The sequence below is a fragment of the Cardiocondyla obscurior genome, linkage group LG04, assembly GCF_019399895.1.
Source record: "Cardiocondyla obscurior isolate alpha-2009 linkage group LG04, Cobs3.1, whole genome shotgun sequence".
Classification (NCBI taxonomy): Eukaryota; Metazoa; Arthropoda; class Insecta; order Hymenoptera; family Formicidae; genus Cardiocondyla; species Cardiocondyla obscurior.
Genome location: NC_091867.1, coordinates 9,037,727 through 9,059,629, shown reverse-complemented (window position 1 = coordinate 9,059,629; position 21,903 = coordinate 9,037,727). Strand labels below are relative to the sequence as shown.

The window sequence follows — 21,903 nt, the reverse complement described above, 5'->3', positions numbered from 1 at the left end:
AGGAATTGCACTCGAACCGTGTGAGTCTTTTAAATTGCACTCTTGTGTAGGGGGAGGGGGAGAGGGAGAATGAGTAAAGCGGAATAGGAGGGCGGCGGGAGACGACATACGTGTTCTTAAATATTGAGTCCCGCTTCTCTCATATTGACCATGGAGCAAAGTCGATATATAATACTTTATCGTCTTATGTGGCATTACATTCTCGCACAGTCGTTCGTGTGCAATGAGACGCACTGCTTCTCATCTCACCCTCATCCCTTCTTTCATCTCTCCCTCTCTTTCAGTCATTCTATTTTCCGCTTCACTCCACGGATTCCCGGAAGCTGCAGTTGATATCGATTTTGTGTTATACAATTGCACGAAAATGCCCTTGCCACGCTCAGTGGCATCTAGATACGCGATGCTGCCCGAATATCTGGCAAGGATGAAAAAGAGAGAAAGAGAGAGAGAAGGAGAGAGTAAAGAAAGAGATTGTGTGCGTGTATGTGTGTGTGTATGTTCATATTTCGTATGCATCTGGATACAAGCTAAAACACGAAATACATGTAAAGCGGAATAATAATGTCTGTCGTTTTTCTATTAAAAAAAATTTTTTTTTTTAATAATCGGACGATTAACTTCCATTTCATTGTGGTCGCTTCTGTTCAGGCTGCGAGTTAATTTCATTGATCGCGTCGATTGTGCAGTATATATTTAAGTACTTTGATTTTTCGCTATAACACGAGAAACGTTATCTCTGTACAAGGGATAAATGATATTCTTATAAGTTTCATCTTAAAATACACGAAGTTAATCGTCCTTTCGCGAATAATAACAGCTGTATATGCGACATCTAATTTTTTTTTTTTTCTCTTTGATTTATATGATAATTTTAAGAATGAGCAATTGTTTATCATTATTCTTGTGATTTATAGACGGCGAAAATTCCGAAGAACTTTTGTACCGCTTGCAAGATTCAATTATATTGCGTCCAGCTATATTCTAAGACAATACAGAGATACAGACCAACGATAAATGACGGATCAGTCGGCGACGGATCAATTTTGACCGCCTAAAGATTTCCGCGATTTTTTTTATTGGTCATCATGAGAGATGCAGAAAAAGGAGCGGAGGGACGAGGAAACGAAGGTGAGAATTAGCGGGGGAGAAATAGAATCAAGGGTGACATAGATCACAAATTGTCATAACGTGACAAACGTAATGAGATCTCAACGTTAAAAGGGATTTTTCAACATCGTTGTCATGGAATTCATTGATTGCAAGGTGACGACGCGTGGCTTTGATGATGGGATCTCGGATTGGCGTGGGACGTTTCGCGCTTCAGCCTCTGCTTGAGATGTACCTTCGCGTGACGCTTCTTCTCGTCGCTCCTGGCGAACTTTCGGCCGCACTGATCACAGCAAAACGGTTTCTCACCGGTGTGCGTGCGCACGTGGGTGGTTAGGTGGTCGCTCCTCGAAAACGAGCGCATGCAGATGCGACATTGAAACGGCTTCTGCCCGGTATGGATACGTATGTGCCGGGTAAGCTCGTCGCTGCGAGAAAACCTGCGATCGCAGCCGTCCACCGGACAAGCGTAGGGCCGCTCGTGGACCGGCGTTTTGCTCGGTCGATTTGGATATTTTCGTGGTTTCACGGGGACCAACCGAAGCGGCAGGGCGCTCTGCTGATAGACCTGAGAAAGGATCTCGTGACCCTTTGACGTGCTGGGATTATACTCGGCCAGTTGTACTCCTGTAGAACCGCAGGTTGCAGGTGGCTGAGCTTGTTGTTGCTGGGCTTGCGCTTGAGTTTGTTGCGGCTGCTGTACGTTGGAAGTATAACCGGTCCCGGTCGGCTCCTGTTTCAGCGTTGTCTCCTGGTGATGGGCGTGAGAGTGATGGTGGGAGAGGAGACCGGGATCGTAAGCGTCTTCGTGACCTGTTAACCAAGTCGTGGGGGTGGTAGTCGCCGTGTCGTGATAGCCAGGCGGCGGGGGTGGTTTCGAATCGACCTGCAGCAATTCGACAGTTTCGCCGCTGTACGCGGACGGGTGTAAGCTGGGGTGAAGAAACGACTGACTCGCCAAGCTTAAGGTTGGCGATGGTAACGGCGCCCACAGCTCCTGACCCGTCGGCTGTTGCGGCTGCTGCTGCTGATCGCCTTGGAGGTTGCTTAAGGGCGAGGACTGCGTGCAGGTCGTGGTGAAGACGCCGCGATAGGTCAGCGTTGGCACGTTGCAGATATTTACGCTCGTCGCCGGAACGGCAGACGTGGAATGCGGCGAATACAAGATTACACCACTCTGCAGCGTGTTGCAGCGATCCGCCTCGTCTTGAGTCTGATGATGGCGCGACGGAGGGCTATTCGAAGGAGGCGCGTTCGACGTAACAGTATTCCGTGCGTCCTGATGATGATGGTGCCGATGATCCCTGCCAGCGGACGCGCCGTTCTCGTCGTCCTCCGCGGTTGCCTCTTCCAGAGATAGGTCTTCGCTCGCCAGGCTACCTGTGAAGCAACGACAAAACCATCGCTTAGTTTCGATCTCGAGCGTATCGCGTGGTCGTCGGCCACGAACGTTTCGTGACTTGTTCTATATACGCGACGAACGTGTATTTGTACCGAGCGCCGACAGGAAGAAACGCGCGATACGGGGGTGACTTTATCTTTCGGAGGCTCTATCTTTTGTCTGCATCCTGCCGAGCTGTTACTTCCTTTCCTACACATATAATTACTGACAGGCAATTCCGTCGAAGAAGCACTCAACGAAATTACAAATATAACAGTAGCATCGTGTATTTTTTCTATTATTTATTTTTTTTTTTTTAATACTCTACCCCAGCTCGATGATTTTCCGACTTCACTCGTCGAATGCATCGCCGGGGAATAAAATTCATCAGAGGGCGTTATAATGTTGTGCGTTTGCGCTTTTATTAAATATACATTTCATGACGGGAGATAAAAAAGTACGTAGCAAACGCCTTTGTCAAGCTGTACGATAATCGGGAAGGTTATTACGGTACTGAGGGTGGCGGAGGTGGGAGCAGCTGGAAGCATGAATGAACCGAACCGAAGGGATAGTGGGAGGAGGGAGAAGGTGGTGGCGGTGATGCAGAGGAGGGTCTCTGAATGTCGGGGTCGTTGGGTATTGATCCGCGACAGGCGGACGGACCTTCGATATTACGTGTTTTCGCGGTCGAGTGTAATAAACGGCAGTAACACGGCTCGCGGCTCGTCGCCGCGGTGCTGTCCGCACCCTGCCGAAAATACTCGCGGTGCCCGAGCATTCGGACGGCACCGAAATTCTCCCGCGAATGATGCAGATGTTAACGACCAGGCGTCGAGGAGCGCGAGAAGCTCGCATAGAAAGCGAAAGGTCGACGAAAGCGAAACAGCGCGTATTCAATGGAGCGCCACCGTGTTTTCGCCCTCCATGTAATCCTGTTAACATTTGCCGAATCACGAGGGATACAGATCGTGTCCGATCGACCATACGTAACAATCGTGTGTCACGCATGGTCCCCCCATTCGCCTTGTGCACCAGCGAAACGCATCCGAGGGAATCGAGGCTGTGACGAAGCGGAACGTATCCCGACGTGTTTCGGATAAGCCCGCGGGAAGAGGAACGGGAGGGTGCACCACCTCTGTCGATCGTTGAGGATCTTAAGGACTAGCTGATGTAGGTACCTGAGATCGGCGGCGGTTCGACAAGCGCGGAGGGTCCGAAGAAGGACGGTAGATCACTGCTGGTGGTGACCGGCGTGTTCAGGTCGCCGGGCTTGTCCTTGTCGCTCACATCCTGAATGTCGCTCCTGCAATTCCTGATGCAACTCTTGTCGTCGTCGTCGAGCTGCCGGTGCCGTTTACCGTCCGCAACTTCGGTGGACGGCGAGGGCGCGCCGGCGTGCAGCTGATGCTGATGATGATCGTCCAGCCGCTGGTGCGGATGATGTCGGCCGTGATTTTGCTCCGAGGTGGCGGTCGAGCTGATCTGAAGCTGCATATGTAGCGGCACGCTCGACGGCAAAGAGAGCGTGCTGTTCTTGCCGCAGTTGGTGGAAGGCGAGTTCGTACAGGTCGCGGGCGTCCCGCCGACACCGCAGGTGACCGAGCCAGACGAGGTGGCCGCGTTGTACGGTAAACACGCGTCGAAGCTGAGCTGCACCGGCAAATTGAACGTTGCGTGATGATGATGATGATGGTGACCCAGCGGCGGCGAGGAGAGCAGAAACGGGCTGGTGGCCGCGTGCGGCTGCGAACCCACCACCTCTACGCCGTCCATAGTCATCCTCTGAAGCTGATCGCCTCCCTGGGCGACGGCAGAATCCTCGGTGCCGCACTGCGTGTCCTCGCCTGCGGTTGTATCGTTCAACGTAATTATTATGGTTAAATTTACGGGCCGTTTCTCCGATCGCTCCGCAAGCCCCAAGTTATTATCCCCAGAGCAATTAAGAATCCTTCTCCTTCTCGCCCTCGCTCCCACGCTCTCAGTCTCCTTATCTCCCAGTGTAAATAGCGCGCGTGTTAAAGACGTGTGAATAATGCGTTAATGTTTCGCGATCTGTCGAAGGAATCGGTTCGTAGATCGCTCGTGCCGGTCACCTCGTTCCTCCCGGCCAGTAGGATTAGTTAGCGATTAAGTATGCGTGACGTTTCCCCTCGTTCTTACTCGATCGCGTGGCGCGCGCTCTTGGTAGAAGCCTCGATCGAGCACGTCATTCGTCGCCGAAAGAAAAAATGAAAAGGTTCTCTTTCCACCCCCGCACGTCCGTTCCTCTCTTGTTTTTTTATCGCGATAGATGCCACCGGCCGTTGCCGGCAACACCACGTCGCGGAATCGACCACCACCAACCACTAGTAATCACCATCACCGACACCAATTTACCACCACCGTGCGCCAAGGAAGTTACGCGAGTGTTAGGACCGTTAGGACTCTCTCTCTCTTTCTCTCTTTTTCTTTCTCTCTCTCTTTCTTTCTCTCACATACGCATAAACAAATCTCAACAATCGGCCGGCCGAACTGTCAGTTCGAATGTGTCCGGTATACTTAAGCGGTTCTTTTTTTTTTACCTCGTGGACGACGAGGCGGAAGAGTGTGTGGTCCAAGGCGCGCACCGTTCTCGGGGGGGTATCACACTCGTCTCACCTTCCCGACGTTTCGGACGCGCTCCGCGCGAGAGAGCCGACGTGAGTACGCGCCGGAAAGCGGGGCAAAAGTGTTTGCGCGGCGGGAGAAGACGTGTACGGCAACCGCCACCCGTCGTCGTCGTCGCCGCCAACCACCACCAGCCGTCGCCGCCGCCGCCGCCGCCACCGCCGCCGCCGCCGCCGCCGCCGCGTCAGGTCCACGCGTGCTCCGAATCTGTGCGCGAGTGAGAGCAAATAGTGTGTATGATCCGGGATCGTGTGCGTAGGCGCGCGAACGTGAGCACGCGAGAGCGCGCGCGCGTGCACGGACCGCGCGCGTTTACGTCGCCGATTCTTTTCCTCCTCTTCGTCTTTCTCACCCTTTCTCTATTTCTCTCTCTCTCTCTCCTTCTTCCTCTGTCCATCCATGATTATTCTTCTCTCTTTCTTCTCGCCCGCTCGCCTTTTCTTCGCTATCTCTCTCGGCCCCTCTTTCTCTCGTTTTCTTTCTGCGCGCCTCTCCTCCGGATAAAGGTGTATGTCAGCCGAGAGAGCGTGTATTGGTTCGCGCACAGACGACGCTGTTAAAGGACGCGCGATGCGTGGGGGTCGCGCACGAACTGAGCCGAGCGGCGGCGCGCCCCGTAGTTTTATGAATGGACCGCCGAGACTGTCCCATATTTGGAAGCGCCGAGTCGAGACCGCCAGCCAATCCCTGCCCGGCCGCGCGGCCGCCGTCTACGCACTCGTGTGTGCGCCGCCGCGGGATACGTCTTCATACGTATGCGAGTATTTATACACGCCGGTCGTGCGCGCGTGTATTTAAATATACGCGCGTATATTTAAATACACACGCACACACGAGCATGTCCGCTCGCGCTCGCGTACGGACACATGCACGCGCCACACGCACGTATACGCGCGGGATCTGAACGATTCCCCCTTTCCCCGCTACCTCTCCCGCGACTCCACCGCTTCTCGCGCCGTCGTAGTTATCGCAGCCAGCGCTTAGGAACGTATATCTTACCCCCACTAGATGCCCTTCGCGCGCCGCCACCCTCCGCTCCGCGTACTAGAGTCCCACCATCGGTGGCTGCCTCCTCCGTCTCCCGCCGCACCGCCGCCGGTACCACAACCCCGTTCACTAGTGACGTAGAGCGTCGTGACGTAGAGCCGTGCGCGGCGCGCGACTCTCGTCCACCCGCCGTCCCACCGCCGGCGAAGGTACCTTTCCAGAACGCGCGAGCACACGACGGAAGGAAGATGACGGAAAAGCCGCGAATTGGCGCGAGACGAAGCGGAAAAGCCGAAGCGTCAGACGGCCGAGGGTGAATCTTCTCTTCCCCCGGTTTGCTTCGTTACTCTCGTTGTTCTTTCGCTTTAAATCCGGAGGGAAAGAGAAAATGAGAAGGCGGCGATCTCTATTTTGGACGGGCACGGTTAATCATAAATTAAAATAAACCGGCCTGGATCGCGTGACGAAAGTTGTCGCCGGCCGTCAACATCGACACCTATTTCCGTCATAATCCGCGCTCGCCGTCGGCGAGCGTGAAATTATTAACACACAGCCGGGGAGAATATCGTGAGCGACGCGCCGTGCCCCGGTAAATTATCTTGTATTACTGTCAATTATGCGCCGAGTCCTAGAGAATAAGTATTCACTTACGCGCGGAGTGCGCGCAAATTGCCACCATTACCGCGTTATATCGGCAACTATAAGCCCGTTGAAAAGGCGCGCGGCATGATAATGAAATTCCGCAGATCGCTATCCCGGCGCTCTCGCATGTATCGCGCGCGGGATGACGTGAAGGAAACCATCGATCGCGGGGGAGAGCGAGGGCCTGCTCTTCTCTCTCTATCTCTCTCTCTTTCTCGTCTACTCCGCTATTATTGGATCTATCACGACGGACGGAGCGTCGGGAATGCGGCCTCTCGCGTTTGGCCCATTGCATACACGTATGTATAAATAGTTACGGAGTCATTCCGCGGTAAAAGCGATACAAATCCGTCGCGTATGGAGAAAGTAATTTTATCCCCGGACGGTGGTTTTCTCTTTCTCTCTCTCCCTCGTAACCGCAGGCTCTCCGCGAGCGCGCGTGTCTGCCATACATGAGAACGGAGCGCGGCACCTCACTTTATAGGAGGGTAAGAGACGCGTGTCATTTGTGCGGACGCGTGCGTGCGTGCGTGCATATGCGTGCGTGCGTGCGTGAGCGCGCGCTCGGTTAGCAGTCACGTATATGCGCGCACGCGCGTACGATCTTTTTCTCTCTCGCGGGCGTCTCGCAACCACCTGATGCCCTATTTGGCACCACGCGCTGCCACGCGCCCGTTTCCCCCTCTCCCTTTCCCCGCTCTCACGTCGCTTCGTCTCGCTCACTCGACATGTCGTCCGCTTCCCTCCATCGAGCGTCTATCCGCTCCCTATCTCTCTCTTTCTCTTTCCTCCTCTCCCGTTCGATGCGCTTTTCATTTCGCCTTTTTAATTATCCTCCGGCGAGGATGATCATATAATAAAGCTCGATTTGCGAAATAAACGGTAGTATACCGTCGGATTTGCATAAATGATACAAGCGATATTATCTCGTTCTCCATATACGTTTAATTTTTATTGCGAAATGCTGAAAAGCACCGCGCGATTTAATTTACGTACAAATCAATAATCCTCGAGTCTATTCTATTTTAGAGGCACTCGTAATATTATTGATGACGAAATTACAGCTATTAGGAAATGGATGTGCGTGTTAGCGAGTGGTTTACTTTCGGGTGATGCGGACACCAGGCCTATAATTAATGCTAGACGCCACCAAATAAGCCGATACTCTCCGAGAGTATGTCATACCTATTATTGATCTCTCTCTCTCTCTCTCCCTCTCTCATATTTCTATTTCATCCACACTATTACAGATTACTCAGTCGGGCTGAAAAATATCGCGAACGCGTTTAATTGCCTTCACGCGGAAGTGCGGTCGCACCGAGCTCGTAAAATCGATAGCACGGATACTGTCTGGATCGTTCCGTTAACTTTCGTCTCCCGCGAACACGCGCAAAATGTTTCGGACGGACTCGCCCTCCCCCTTTCCTCCTCCGGCCGGGGTGCGTTTTGATACGCAGATTTACGTAAAGAGTGCACGTCCGCGCGAGCAAAGAGACAGTGACGCACGCCGGCGACGTTGATCTGGCACAACAAAATGTATCTAAAATTACCGGCGACTCTTGACGAGGTGGTGGGCGCGCACTATTCGTGGCCCTAATCGACGCGATTTTGCGCGGGCGAGCGACGCTATTTCAAGCCGCCACGCAACCACCTGAGCCACCCAGCATCCCCAAATACCCGGGATGACTAGTGCGGCGAGCGTCAAATATTTTCCTATGCCCGCCGATGAGTCAGTCGAGCGGCGATGCGTGATTTTTGGCAGCTCGCTTTCCCGCGTCGCACCTCGCGGCCGTCGTCATCTCCGCTTCTCCGCCCGTTTTGTATCTTTTATTGATCGAACCCGCGCGAGATGCGGCTCGCGACGGCGGATAATAAATAAGAGCCGTTCGCGATAACGAATGCAGCGGCGCGATACCGTCGGCGTGGATTTCTCGATTGACGCGCGAGATGTAAATTCGGAACCAAACTCCCTCCCTTCTTCTCACTTCCTTTCTCTCTCTCTCTCTCGGAGATGACGCTATGCGTAAAATTGCGAAAAGCGAACAATACGAGATGTTTCTGGCACCACGCGTGATCTTGGATTCCTCCGCAACTGATGCGCTTTAAACACACAGTGAGTTCTTGGTACGCGAACAAATTTAAATCTTAAAGTTCAAAGAAATGGAGTACTTAAAACTTTTTTTTATTTTCATTTTTATTTTTTTTTTTTTTTGAGAAAAATTAAATTAAAACAAAAAAAAGCATCTTAAAAGGAACATGTTTAATTCTATCACTAATCTGTGAATTTTTTCTTCGTATGACGAAAAATTTCGCTTTTAGAAACTATATTTAGCGTTTAATCGACTGCAAAGTGACATTGACTTTGAATGGAATATAAATCGAATGCAGCACGACATTAGCTTCGAAATAACGTCTGGTTGTCTAAAGGTTTAAAGTGGAGCTTCCACTTGGAGGCATGATATTTAAGAAGATAGCACCGCCGTGAATTATTTAACCTAATGGAAGCGCACCTCTGGTGGTGTGAGCTTGTTAAAATATTTAATATTACCTTGTCCGGCAATATTTATAACTCCTTAATATTCATGCTTGCGTTTGACATAACGCGGGGCGACTTTAATGTTTTCGCTCCAATTGCCGCTCCTCTATAAGCTGCCCGCAGAGCGACAACTCTATACTATTAAAAAAAAAAATTTGATTTCCTGATGAAATAATGTCCCGAAAGCTAAAAAATATTTACAGCGGCGCAATGAGAGATTATCGCGACTAGGCGCGCGCGTGTACTTCGCACTTCTCACGCTTCGCATCCATCGCCGTTTATGCGAAACGACCGCCGCAGGCGACGCATTTCAAATCGCTCCTGCACCGCGGAGATCGCTGTTACGTATCTTGGCGCTACGCGAACCGGTGAGTCAGGACTCGCGACGAGTCGCGAGGCTTTCGCACGTTTTTGCGCACCACCGTGATCGTTGATTAATGATCGTTTCCGGTAAGTGCGAACGTTTACTTCGGGGTCTTTCGAATACTCGCGCCGCAATGATGCTACGTCTCGTACGTGTCGTTATTTTTGATTATGACAGTTGTCGCGGCGAAATTATCCTATGACAAATTAGCGCGAGCGTAATTTAATTATGAAATCTTCGACGAGATAAAATCTCAGAGGGATTCACCGCCGATCGACGAGGATTTCTCAAGGCGGGGACGGCAAAGTCGTTTAAGTTTTCCATTGAAAATGGTAAAGTAAATGTTAAAACCGATAAGACACGAGGCTGTGGGAGAAAAACCACGGGAAAAGCGTAATTCTCTTTAAACAGTTATATTAATGGCTGACCGGCGGCGCTTCTAAAATCACTGCCTATAGGCTATTACCTGAGCTATCCATCATACCTCGTGGAACGAGGCTCGAGTTCCCCCTCGCCGTATATACTTCGGAATGAAATCACCGTAGCAATTACAAAAGCGTAATCTGTATTGGTCAGCGCGAAACGCTCGTGTCCAACAATCTCTGCTAATTTCTCTTTTGTAAATGGCGCGATATCGATCCCCGAGCTGTGACATTGTCTTAAGCGATGTGGTAGTCAATGTCAAAACTGAATTAAATTAAACGAGTGTAGTCACGGCGATCGTAAAGTACAATATGATATTAGTATAAAAAAAAAATATATATATATATATATATAATATTATATTTGTAAATTGTAAATGAGTTTGAGCGGACCGCGGCGATTTTCGATAAGAGCTCGGCGTTGAAGAGGCCCAAAAAGTAATAACGATACGGCCGCGGGACTTTCTAAAAACGGTGCGCGGATTCGATGGTCTCTAAGGAGTATGCAAATTTATCGGCGCGGAGGCGTGGACGCGAATTTACTATCGCGCAGAGAACAGTGCATTTTACCTACAATTTATGTCGCACTTCCTCGTTTCCGCGACCTCTTAACGCGCAATTCTGTTGCAACGAGGCAGTTACGTTGGGAGGGACACGTCTGAGACAGCATTGCGACGGGATCGTAACCGGCATTACGCTCCACGCCCGGGAATTCGATTTTTCCGAAATGGATTGCGCGGATTCCTCGCGCGTTCGGCTCGTGTCGTTAGGCGCGTGAAAGGGTACAAACTCGTTCGCGTGCCGTGCCGATACGCCTTTTTTAAACGGCTCTCTATTAATAATGGCCGGGGCAGCGGAAAAAGATTTGCCACGTGAAGAAGTTACAAAAGCGTAATGCAAGTAAATATTAATAAACTGCGATAACGTCAGGGCAAGGCTGAGATAAATGGAGGAGGGGGGAGGAGTCCGAACTGACTAAAAATATAATTGCTTTATGAACCGCGGATGTGGATACTTTATATAAAATTTTTGTTAAAAATACAACATTTAAAATAGTGCGGATAAAGTAGAAGAGAGAAAGAGAGAGAAAGAGAAAAAGAAGATAAGATCGCGCGTATGAAATCAGGAAGCAAAAAAGTATGCGCAAGTCTTTTACTCTTTTTCCGTCGCGAGAAGCTGTATATAGTTGATATTTCCGAAGTTACCATAGAGACAACAAATATTTTTATATCAAATATACCTAAATATATATATAAATTATTTATATCAAATATATGTCGCACGCGTACGTGCGCGTAACGCGTTCTACGTTATTTTCTTCATCAGACTTTCTCGGACTTGGCCTTCCCTGAAGATTTCTTCATTGGCCAGAATTGGCTCGATAAAACTCCGGAATGTCCCGCAGGTAACGATTCAGCGAAGGGCGCGGGTTGTCAGAAAAGTACCGGCGTAAAAAAAAAAAAAAATTCCGCGTAGAAGCGCGGCTTCTGAAACAAGAATGGTGCATCGATCCGAAACGCGCGTTTCACACGAGAGATGGTCGTAAGTCCACCAGACAATCCTCCCGGGGACTATTTTTGCACCGTGGCCTATCGATTTCTGCGATCCTCTCCTTCTCGCGCACTATGGCCCGTGTACTTGGACGTCAACGACGGCAAACGTATAACGCGTAGTTAACCCCCTTCGTCTTGTTCCCGGTTAGTCTTATCGGTCGATGCTGACGTAGATGCTTCATACGTCTATGAGCCATTCATAGACGATAACGACTCACCAACACGCGCGCGTGCCGGCGTATTTTTATCGCACCGCGCCGCACCGGTGTACAAATCCACGGAGCCCATGGCGTAAAAATACATGGGAGCAATGTGTCGGTGCCGCGATTATCGTGACGATTCCCATGCGAGGCCACTGAATATAGCGTCCTTCCGTGTGAGTCCACGCGGATCGTTAAATTGCGCGCGTAAGCGGGTCGATTTCCCTTTTTCTTTTTCCCTTTCGACAGGCGCGTCGTCGCGACACCCCTTCTGCCTGCCAATGGCACTTATGTTTGCGAGGGTGCGTCCGGGCTCGTAACGTTATTGTCGGCTCGTATCACGCGGACCGTGCGCGCCGACACGCTCGAAATTTCTTTACGACGTCAAAGACACGCGGTGAATTTTTGTGTCTCGGTACAATATACTTCTCATCTTTCCATAATCGTACGTGAAGACTACGTCGATTCTGAAACGGTCACAGTGACGCATCCTCTTAAACAAATTTTAGTAACGTTAATCGTGCGACGCTAATTAAGCCTGTCATCAATTTTTTTTTTCTTCCCCTTTTTATTTCGCGTGATCGATCAATTTGATTTCCGAGAGACGCTCGACCGGCTCGAGTAGTCTGAGGGAGACAACGCGCCGAGTAGATAAAGTTCTGTTCAGTAATTGTATATGACGCTTCGCGAAACAATTGTATGCGTGAGAGTCACTTAAAGCATTTAATTTTACGCTCCATTGAATAAGAATAGCAGGTACGGTAAGACATCAATTATCTGGATCAATTCGAGAGATACGTAACGCACCTGTTATTTCCGAGAAAACTTTTAAGAGAATGAGAGAAAATTAAAATTATTCTTATTAAAATTGTATTAGTAAGATTTCAAAACGACGGCCAAATGTGGAGAGAAACAAATTTGAGTTCATGTAAAAGAATAAAATGTGCTTTTCTAAGGGCGAACTTTAAAGAAAATCGGATCTTAAAAATCTCTTCTCGCCGGATCTTGTTTTAAGGATGTCCGATTCAATGACCACGTATTATCGATATTTAAGTCCGCGTTTATCCGCATTTTATCGTAAGGAGACGTTTTGTCTTGCAGCGTGTTGTTTTTCTAGCTACCCGGACAATTTTACAACGTGGTATGGCTAATCAATTTCACGCCGCTGATATCTGCAAGAATGGATCGAATAATTATCGGCGTGACATTTCGTATTGCACAAAGAGCGACGTTGACTATTCACATTTTAATCACGTCGCACGATTATACTTTGATAAAGGAGCCTGTGACGCAATATCGACGTTTGCACCTTTTACGTTATCATATACGTAATTTAGCTTATGATAAAAATTTTACTGCATTTTACGATCGATTGTCGGTGTGGATATACGTCAGCTTTGACGTATGCGATAACGTCGTGACGACGTTTCGGCATATGCCCGCTACTTTGCCACGCGACGTAAGTGTAATGATATCACGATATGATCTAGATTGTTTTATTTTAAACCGACTAAATATAGGTAATTAATCAGCAATAGATTATCTCCCGAAACGCTGTCCTTTCCGATTTGTTATCTCATGCATAATTGGTTAATAATTGCTTTTTATATTTCTTACGTCCTTGAGTTATTTCTGAAAATTCTCGAGAGCTCACGTTACCGATGGCAATAAAAAGACCGAATTCGCGATTATTATTTCGTTCTATTTTTCACCTATATTGATGTACACGCACACACGTCGACGAAATGGAAAGACTCTCGACGTATAAAATCTTAATGATAACAGAAACAAGATAACGCAATAATAAGTCTATAAAAAGTAAATTGTAACTGACCAAAGTTTTTCCCAAAAACTGCTTTACGGTATACTTGAATGACTTTTCTTTTTTCTTTCTTTTTATAAATCTACAATAGATCGTCGTGCATTATTTTTTTTTCTTTTACATTTATCGCATCTTTAACTTTTTACTTTACTTTTATGTACTTACAATTTTTTAAATATCAAATTTTCTACGTAACTGCATAATATCACAAAATAAGAATTTTATCGCAATAAAATATTTAATATCAATTTAATATCAAACTTAAAAAAATTTTCTTCTGAAAAGAAAAAAAAAAAAAAGCAAAAAAGAAAAGGCCAACTGCTGCCTGCAGACTAGCGCGAGAAATTTCGCGATGTGGCGTATCGTAAAAATTAATGCGCGCAAATATCTTCTACCGAGAACTTTTATTCTTTTCTCCGCGAGAGAAAGAAGAAAGAGCGCGAGCAGAACCAGCATTATTAAGAGGACGTCAATGAGAGCCGGGTATCTGGAGAGAAAGAGCAAGAGAGAGAGAGAGAGACAGAGAGAGAAAGAAAGATTGAGAGAAAGAGAGAAGAGAAAGAGAGATGGTGACTCGTTCCCTTTTATCCGCCCACTGTAGGTTCGTGTATGATGTACGATTTCCTGTCTTACGAATCCATACAATAATAACGAAATGTCAGGCGTGTACATGCGATTTACTATGCGTTACCTACCATACGACACTTTAGATAATGACCCGCGCGAAACATGCGCTTTAATCCGCGTTCTTGCGCACGAACGGGGGAAAGAAAAGAAAAAAGAAATTAAAAAAAAAAAAAAATCTCTTGCACACAAGACCAATGTAATCAGCATATTTGAAGTTAAAGTATTAAGGTGAAAATATGACGGGCAACGTGGAGGTGTTTTCTTACGGGCATGTCCGGTCCGGACGCGGACTACGAGACGTGAATCTCGGGGGGCCTCGGATGTCCCTCAAATGAGGACCAGCTATCATCGGGCCGTTTTAACGTCGACGGAAGGCGCTTCGTTCCCTTGTACAAACTCGACCTGGTGATGTAGCGCGTCCAATTCAACGGGACTACCGACGGTGAGTACAATTAAGAGTTATCGGTTCCTCGATATTTCTCTCGGCTCGTGCTGAGCGCGACTTTCTTTCGCTTATGAATAACGTCTGGGTGTATTTTAACGTCCCGGCCTAAGAATCGTAATTCTCGAATTGACTGAGCCTGCACCGCTAATTTATATACAATTTCCCATCGTGATTAATTTAATTATAAATAATTAATTAGGCAATTACTTTTACTATTTTAATTTGTGCTTTCATTCAAGTTTCTAGCGTATATTAGGCAGCTTTGTTGCGATTTTGGTTCTCAAGTTAGGAGTAAGGAAAATATATGTCACTTTTTTCTAACGTTGGATTTATTTACGGGAATATCGTAAACGCATGTCGTGCACAAATATCGTTATGCGATATTTCACAACGAATTTCTGGGTCAGTTCGCGTCAAGATCTCGCGGCCGCGATTGCCAGCGATGACAGCGATTATCCGACGGCAAAAATTTTAAATCACATGCAAAACTCGTGTCTTGTACACATAAGCACGAAATCTTATCGGTTCTAAGATAGCTCGAATCGTTTCAGGTCCGAAAACGCATGCGTTGCACAATAATCTCTTCACGTAACACATAAATATACGATTCGTCAAGTTATTTCGAAATATATATACATATATATATTTAAGTTATATCGCACGAATTAAAAGCTGCATTTTGCCGTCGGTAAAATTACTTCTGTAACCACTTTATTACGAAACGTTTCGGTACGGTTATTTAATAGAGACACTATTATTTCTAATTAATAATATTATTTTATTCTTAACAATTCAATTTCAATTTTAATTCTTCGAATAAGTAAGTAAAACTTGATATTAAAATCATAATTATGTTACAGAAAAATTATGTATGTAGTTTCCGTACACGAATGTAATCGCCGAACGCGTATCACATACGCTAAACATCGTTCTACTTAATCGAGTGGACGTAAAGAATTTTAATTTCCAGAAATGCTCGCCGCTCGGCGCTTAGAAGCGTGAAAAGCGTCTGTCGGGGTGTCTTTTTGCACGTCGAACTATTATTTCGTTATTAAACCGCTTGCAGCGAAGTTGTCAGTGTTTGAGTTACGATATTGTCTCCAATACGGTTAATATTCGAAAAGCATTCCTGCCGCGCGGCAAACAGATCGTTAGTTGTTTCCTTTATGAATATTGTTACGCGATAAATATGATCGCTACGTACGGAGCGACTGATTAGGAACGTGTAATTACGGACTTAATGGCAAATGATTTAAGAACTGCTGTAACGGGTTAAGAATGCGTCAAGCCTTGAATCGCGTTTGAATTCACGGGGATAATTTTACTAGAAGGATTATTATACCGTCCACTGCGGCTTTAAGGACCAAAGGAGTTATATTAGGAGTTATAAAATCAAATACTACGGCCAGCTATTAGCTGCGTTTAAATTTATAATTCCAAGATGGTCCTCGACTGCCGTGACATCGTAATAATACTTCGCGTAAAATTTTCTCCACGTCGAAGTGATACAAATTTCCTCCTCTTTCTTTTTCTACTTAAATCTTAATACTTAATTAATTTGTATTTCTCGTGATATCGAATGGACGGCTCAGAACGTGATTTGCTAGCGACTTTAGAGAGAGAAAAAAAAAAAAGAAAACTGGCAACGAGCCAGAAATAATCAGTTATTGCGGAAATTAAGAAATTAATTATTATCAGCTATTCTCGGTTTATTATTGACTGGAGCCGCGCGGAAATACGCGCGGATAAGATTTTCATTGACGAAGGCTCGAAGGAGATTTGCGCCGGGACAAGCGTGATTCTGGCTTCAATTCTGTCCTTATCGACAACGCGCGGGCTCCGCGAAGGCCTCTCGCGAGCCGCATTCGCGTGGTGACAAGAAATTTAATAGCCAGTCTAGAAATACAGGTTCCGCCGTGCCGATCTTAAAGCTTTTAAAGATCGATTATCATACGTACAGTCGCGCGGGGCGTGCGTTTGGACCGGTGTTTCATACCGGTAACCGCGCGAGTCCATCGACTGATTGAAGAAAATCGCGACAGGGGGGAAAAGAAAAAAAAAACAGACTTGGAGGATAGAAACGAATGACTCGTGAGTGATGCGAATCGTATTTCTCGCGTTTGTCTTCGCGTCATAAGAAAGTCGTCAGACAGACGGCAGACTGCGGAATCGTATCAAGTTTCCGCGGTTCCTTACGATCTTCTCTTCTTCGGGGAAGAAACCACTGCTCTAAACCCTCCATTCGATTTCGCGAGGGAATATTTGCGGTAGACGTTACCTGACGGCGGTGGCACGTGATGGTGATGATGGTGATGGTGATGATAGCCCAGAGCAGGCGGCGGTGGAGGGTAGACCGCTCCCCAGACGCAAGACGCGGCCGTCGCGGTCGTCTGCTGCGGCTGCGGCTGCTGTTGCTGCTGGTGATGGTGATGATGATGATGCTGCTGTTGTTGCTGCTGCTGCTGGAGTAATTGTTGCACTTGCGCAATGTCCACGAACTCTTGCAGCTCGCCCTCGGCGGCCTCCGGCCTGGCATCGCGCGGCCGGCCCTCGACGGCGGTCGCAGCCGCGGCAGCGGGCACCACCGCGAACGGGTTGCCGTTGTTGTGTTGGAGGTGCTCGAATCCCGCGAGCGGATTCGCGGGCTCGTAATTGCTGCGCCCGGTCGTGTGTTCGCGGCGCATCGCGAGCGCCAGCATCTTTTCAACCTGTCCCGTCGCCGGTCGTCGTCGCGGTACCGATCCACGTGATCCTCGCGCCTGGTCCCGCGCGCACCGCCGACTCGCGTGCCTTCGTCGACGACGATGCCGTAAAGGAGGCCGGTGAACGCACGTACATGTCACGGCTAATGTCGTTGAGGCACCCGGGGATCACCCGGTCGCACGCCTGTGTTCGCACAAAGTCCAGTTCCCGCCGCAGTCCAAGTTTCACGAGGGCGAACGTGCGGCGCACTCAAACCGAAGGACATTCGGCGATCCTGAAGCGAATCCGACGCGAAAACGGTATTTCTGAACGGCGTAGCGATACCCCGTGAAACCGAAATACAGTCGCACAGAGAAGCAGGACTTTCGCTGGACGTTAAACTGTTCTCGAGCAATTATCCAATAAATCGGCGCGCGGTATCGGTCCCCTTCGGCGATGATGTCGCGTTAAGCGATTCTCGCTTGGAGCGCGCCGGAAAAGGATGCCCTCAGACGTTGGTTGCGAGCGTGGCCGATAAACGCGACGTACCGGTACGAGTGCTGGTCGCACTGTATCACCGAAGGATACCGCTCTCTTGCTCTTCCTCCGTGTTCCTCCGGCGCATCGACCTTCCGCTCTCTTTGACACGTTGGCCCCACCTTCGATTCTCTCGGTTCTCGCGCGCCTTCGGCTCCTTCCTCTCTTTCGCGAACCCAGTCGCACTGTCCTCACACGCCGGCTCCTATTATCGCGCTTAGACTCACACGCGTCTACGGTCCTCTCGTTGATCCGATGGCCGATGGCCAATGGCGGTGCGCGAGGCGAGGCAAGGCAAGGCGAGGCGAAGCGAGGTAAGGCCGGAACGAGACAAGGCGAAGCGTAGAGAAGCGACTAAAGGGGTTCAGCGATGGCCCGCGCTAGACTAATAAAGCGTGGCTCGCGCGCGAAGCTGTCGGCCGGCCTGGAGAGCGCGCTCGCACGTTCGCGCGCTCGTGCGCTCACGGAGCGTGGAGACGCGAAGGAGAGGAACCCGCGCGCGATCGCGGGAGGCGGCCTGCGATGTCGTTGGCGCGTCGCGCTCGATTCCCCGCGACGCCGGATCGGGGCGTGATGACGAGGTTCAAGCGGCGGCGTCACGTGTCGTCGACATCACCCCGTGGATACTCCCGCTACTGTTGACGGTGATTGTCTACGCGAAACAACCATCCCTCCTCCCGCCTCCTTCCTCCGCTGCTTCCACCTCCCGCCTCGTCTTCGTCAGCTTCCTCTCGCGGGCTCGCTTTCCTCGCCCTTGTCTCGCCCCCGTTTCCTCCACGGGTTCCGGACCATTCGTCTCTCCCGCGTGGTCTGCAATCTCCATTCATTCCTTTCCCCCGCCGCCCTCCGCGCGCAAAGGATGTCTTCTCTCCTCTTACCGTATGTACTTCTTCACCACGCCGCGTATTTTCCCCGCACCCCGAGCCAAACCCGGTACATCTCGCGGTGTCCTCTCTCCATCCGGCTATCCCTCCTCTTGGTCCCGACGACCGGCTTCACGTTCCCTTCCTTGAGGCACGATAGCGTCTCTGTCTCGTCAATCTCTCCTCTTTCTCAGTGCCCCGAACGTTTGAACACCAACGCGTTCATCGTCGGTACCACAACCGACGTTCGCCGGGTGACGTCACCGGCGTGGGCGCACCCCCGTACGAGAGAAACAGAGAAAAGAAGAGAGAGATGAAGCCGAAGAGAAAAAGAGAGAGAGAGAGAGGAGCTTTCTTTCGTCTCTCTTTCCAACCGTGTCCTCTTTTCTCTCATCCTCTTCTCTGTTCCTTTATCCCCGCAAATTCCACTCCTCCGGTTTCTGCGGCCCGAGTTTATCTCCTTTATCTCTCTCCTTTCTTGCGTTTGCACGCGCGTGCCGGAAGACACCTAATCGATCGGTGACACAACGCCAGGGAGTTGCGGCAAAGTAGTGCCGGGAAGAATAAAAAAAGCAAAAAGGTAAACAACAAAATTCCACGTTCATCAATTTTAGCGACAGCTCGCAGGCGCGTGGGACCGCGGGAAGATCCGCGATCGGACCGGAACGCGAAGAAGGCTAGTCCACGGAATCGCTGTTCGACAAAGGACTCGGAGGTCGTCGGCCCCGCGGCTTGAACCTATTTCGTCCTCCGAATAAACGAGGACCGGTAGCTCCTCGACTCTCGGAGTCGGTTCGTCCTCGACGAAACGAACTGAGCCACCCGACGGAGAATTTAAATTTTCAAATCCACCAGAGAGACAAAAATGAAGAGATAGAGAGTGAGAGAGAGGAACGACTTCATCAATAGCTGAAAAGTCTCGGCAATCGTCATCGTTGAGAATTGTCAAATATGGTGCCGGAGGAAGCCGACGACGGTCCACCACGTCGATGACGACATCGAGGGCTGCGACGACGTCAACGACGTCGATGACGACGGCGGAGCGATGCGATGACGATAACAACCGGCGACGGAAACTACGACAACACGAATCGCCATGACGGTGGCATAGTCACGGGCGTTGCACGCCATATCGGGTAAGAGTGTTCTACGTGGGCTCAGCATCTATCTCGCGTGTCTCCCACCCCTGGACCGCGCGTTACCAAGCAAACACACCTTTTTAGCGACATTTCATTAATATCATAATGGCAATGGAGATCAAGCGAATGAGTCGTCCTGCCTCGCGGGCAGACTTGGTACCAAGAGGCGCTTCTTCGCAGCCAACGCCTCTCGCCGTACGCTAACTGTCTCGCGTCCGAGTGGATCATTTGTCTTCCTCAGTGAAGTACAACTACGCATGTTGTAGACCCCAGCGATTCTCCGCCGGGCACGAGCTGCTCTCGTGAGGTCGTCGAAACGATCCGCCGCGAAGACGTACGCTTCTTCGAGACATCTCACGAAAACGGTCTCTCGCATTTCATTCACCGCGGACGATTTCACCGTGACATTGTATCATAATATATACTTATAAAGTCACAATACACAGGAGAATTAAGATTGCAATGATAAAAAAGCTTGACGTATATATTTATAAAAGACAAAAATATTTATACTGCATAATGCAAAATAAAAAGATTATTTTTTTTTTTCTTTCTTTAAAATGTACGATTAGGTCTTCTCAAATAAAAGCTGGCTACTTAAATTATTCATAAAACAACGATCAATTGAAAAAATAAAGACTTGGACACTAAGTGCATAATAATCGATCAGATCATCGCGGACAATTCGACGAGATAACTCGTCCGAGATTACCGTGCTCCTTCAAGCGCGCCGCTTGTGTTCAACGAGTTATAGATAAAGTACGCGCGCGCGTCTGACTCTCGAACCACCTCATCCTGACTAATTACGGCGAAGCCACGAGCGACACCGGATTAGCATTCCGGTCGCCTTAGATACGAGAAGTTGCGAATGAACGTTACCTTCGCGTCGCGAAGCGAGGAGGGGAGGACAGTTTCTGACTGCAGTGGATCCGCTCTCTCTCTCTCTTTCTTACCGTCTCCCTCTCGCCCTCCCCCGGCTCTCCCTCCGGGAGACATAATTCGAAATTGTCGGCTGGGTCAAAGAGCAGAGCTCGGCTACTTGAGCGAGTTGACTCTGGTGTTCCTTGGGGTCACGTGCCACAGCTTCTTCTTCTCCTGCTGTAATCTCCTACCGCTGCCCTTGTTCTTTCCTCGTTACCTCGTGAAAAGAATTTTTGGCTGTGCGCGGTTTAACGCCCGTGTCACGGTACTCACGCGCAGTTTTACGCTAGCAATTAGCGCGGCAACGCAAAATTACATGCCCTCTCGCACGGCGATGTATGAATTCTTACGCCGGCGATAAATAACCAGCTCTCTTTCTCCCTCTTTCTCCCGTCTGGTGTCTCCTTTTTCTAACTGCGCATTACGAATGCGGAGAAAATGATATACAATCGGCAAGCTTCAAAAAAAAAAAAAAAAAAAGCACTAGGATTCGCTAGATAAGTAATACTTGCTAAATTAAGTGAAACATATATAAAGCGTTATATTTAAAAATTAAGATCAGGTTATCAGACGAGCGTTCTATATTATTACGTCGAGAAGCGCTGTCTCTGACGGATGCAATTTTTCGTCCCGAGTCGGTTTCACCGAGTGGCTGCTCGCGCGAGTTCTCTACAGCGCTCTACGTACAATTTATTTCGCGGCGTGATACCATCGCGGGGCACATAAGTGCAGATCGCTCGCGTCGCGCTATTAGTCGTTAGCGTACGTTCTCCTACATTCCGTCATATCCTCCGGCTAATCGTTCACGGCGGCCGGGAACACGCGGTCTTGGAGGCGCGACCGTGTCGATCTGACCTCATCGGATGTGGCTCTGATTTGCTCAATTCGTCCACGACGTTCCTGCGTTCGTGCGTCTCTCGCGGGCGCTTCAATACACGGCCGTCTCGCGCGGAAAAAGAGCCTCTGCGCGATTGCTATCGTCTCTGCCTCATTATTCCATTATGATGGCGTGTGGCGTGTGCCGTACCC

The 21,903-nt window shown here is 49.1% G+C and overlaps 1 protein-coding gene across 3 annotated transcripts in view; it reads right to left on the bottom strand.

The window, feature by feature from the left end:
- Positions 1-94: 94 nt before the first annotated feature.
- The window catches only part of LOC139102004 (uncharacterized), a 51,232-nt gene continuing 29,423 nt past the window's right edge, over positions 95-21,903 (bottom strand). For 2 of the 3 annotated variants that reach the window (XM_070655587.1, XM_070655586.1), the window contains 2 exons: positions 3,667-4,332; positions 95-2,487 (listed from right to left, as the gene is read on the bottom strand). In XM_070655587.1, coding sequence (XP_070511688.1) covers positions 1,250-2,487; positions 3,667-4,332 — 1,904 coding nt within the window. In that variant the 3' untranslated portion in view covers positions 95-1,249. Of the gene's footprint in view, positions 2,488-3,666; positions 4,333-17,010; positions 18,320-21,903 lie in introns of those variants that run through there. The other variant, XM_070655585.1, reaches the window with a different exon arrangement.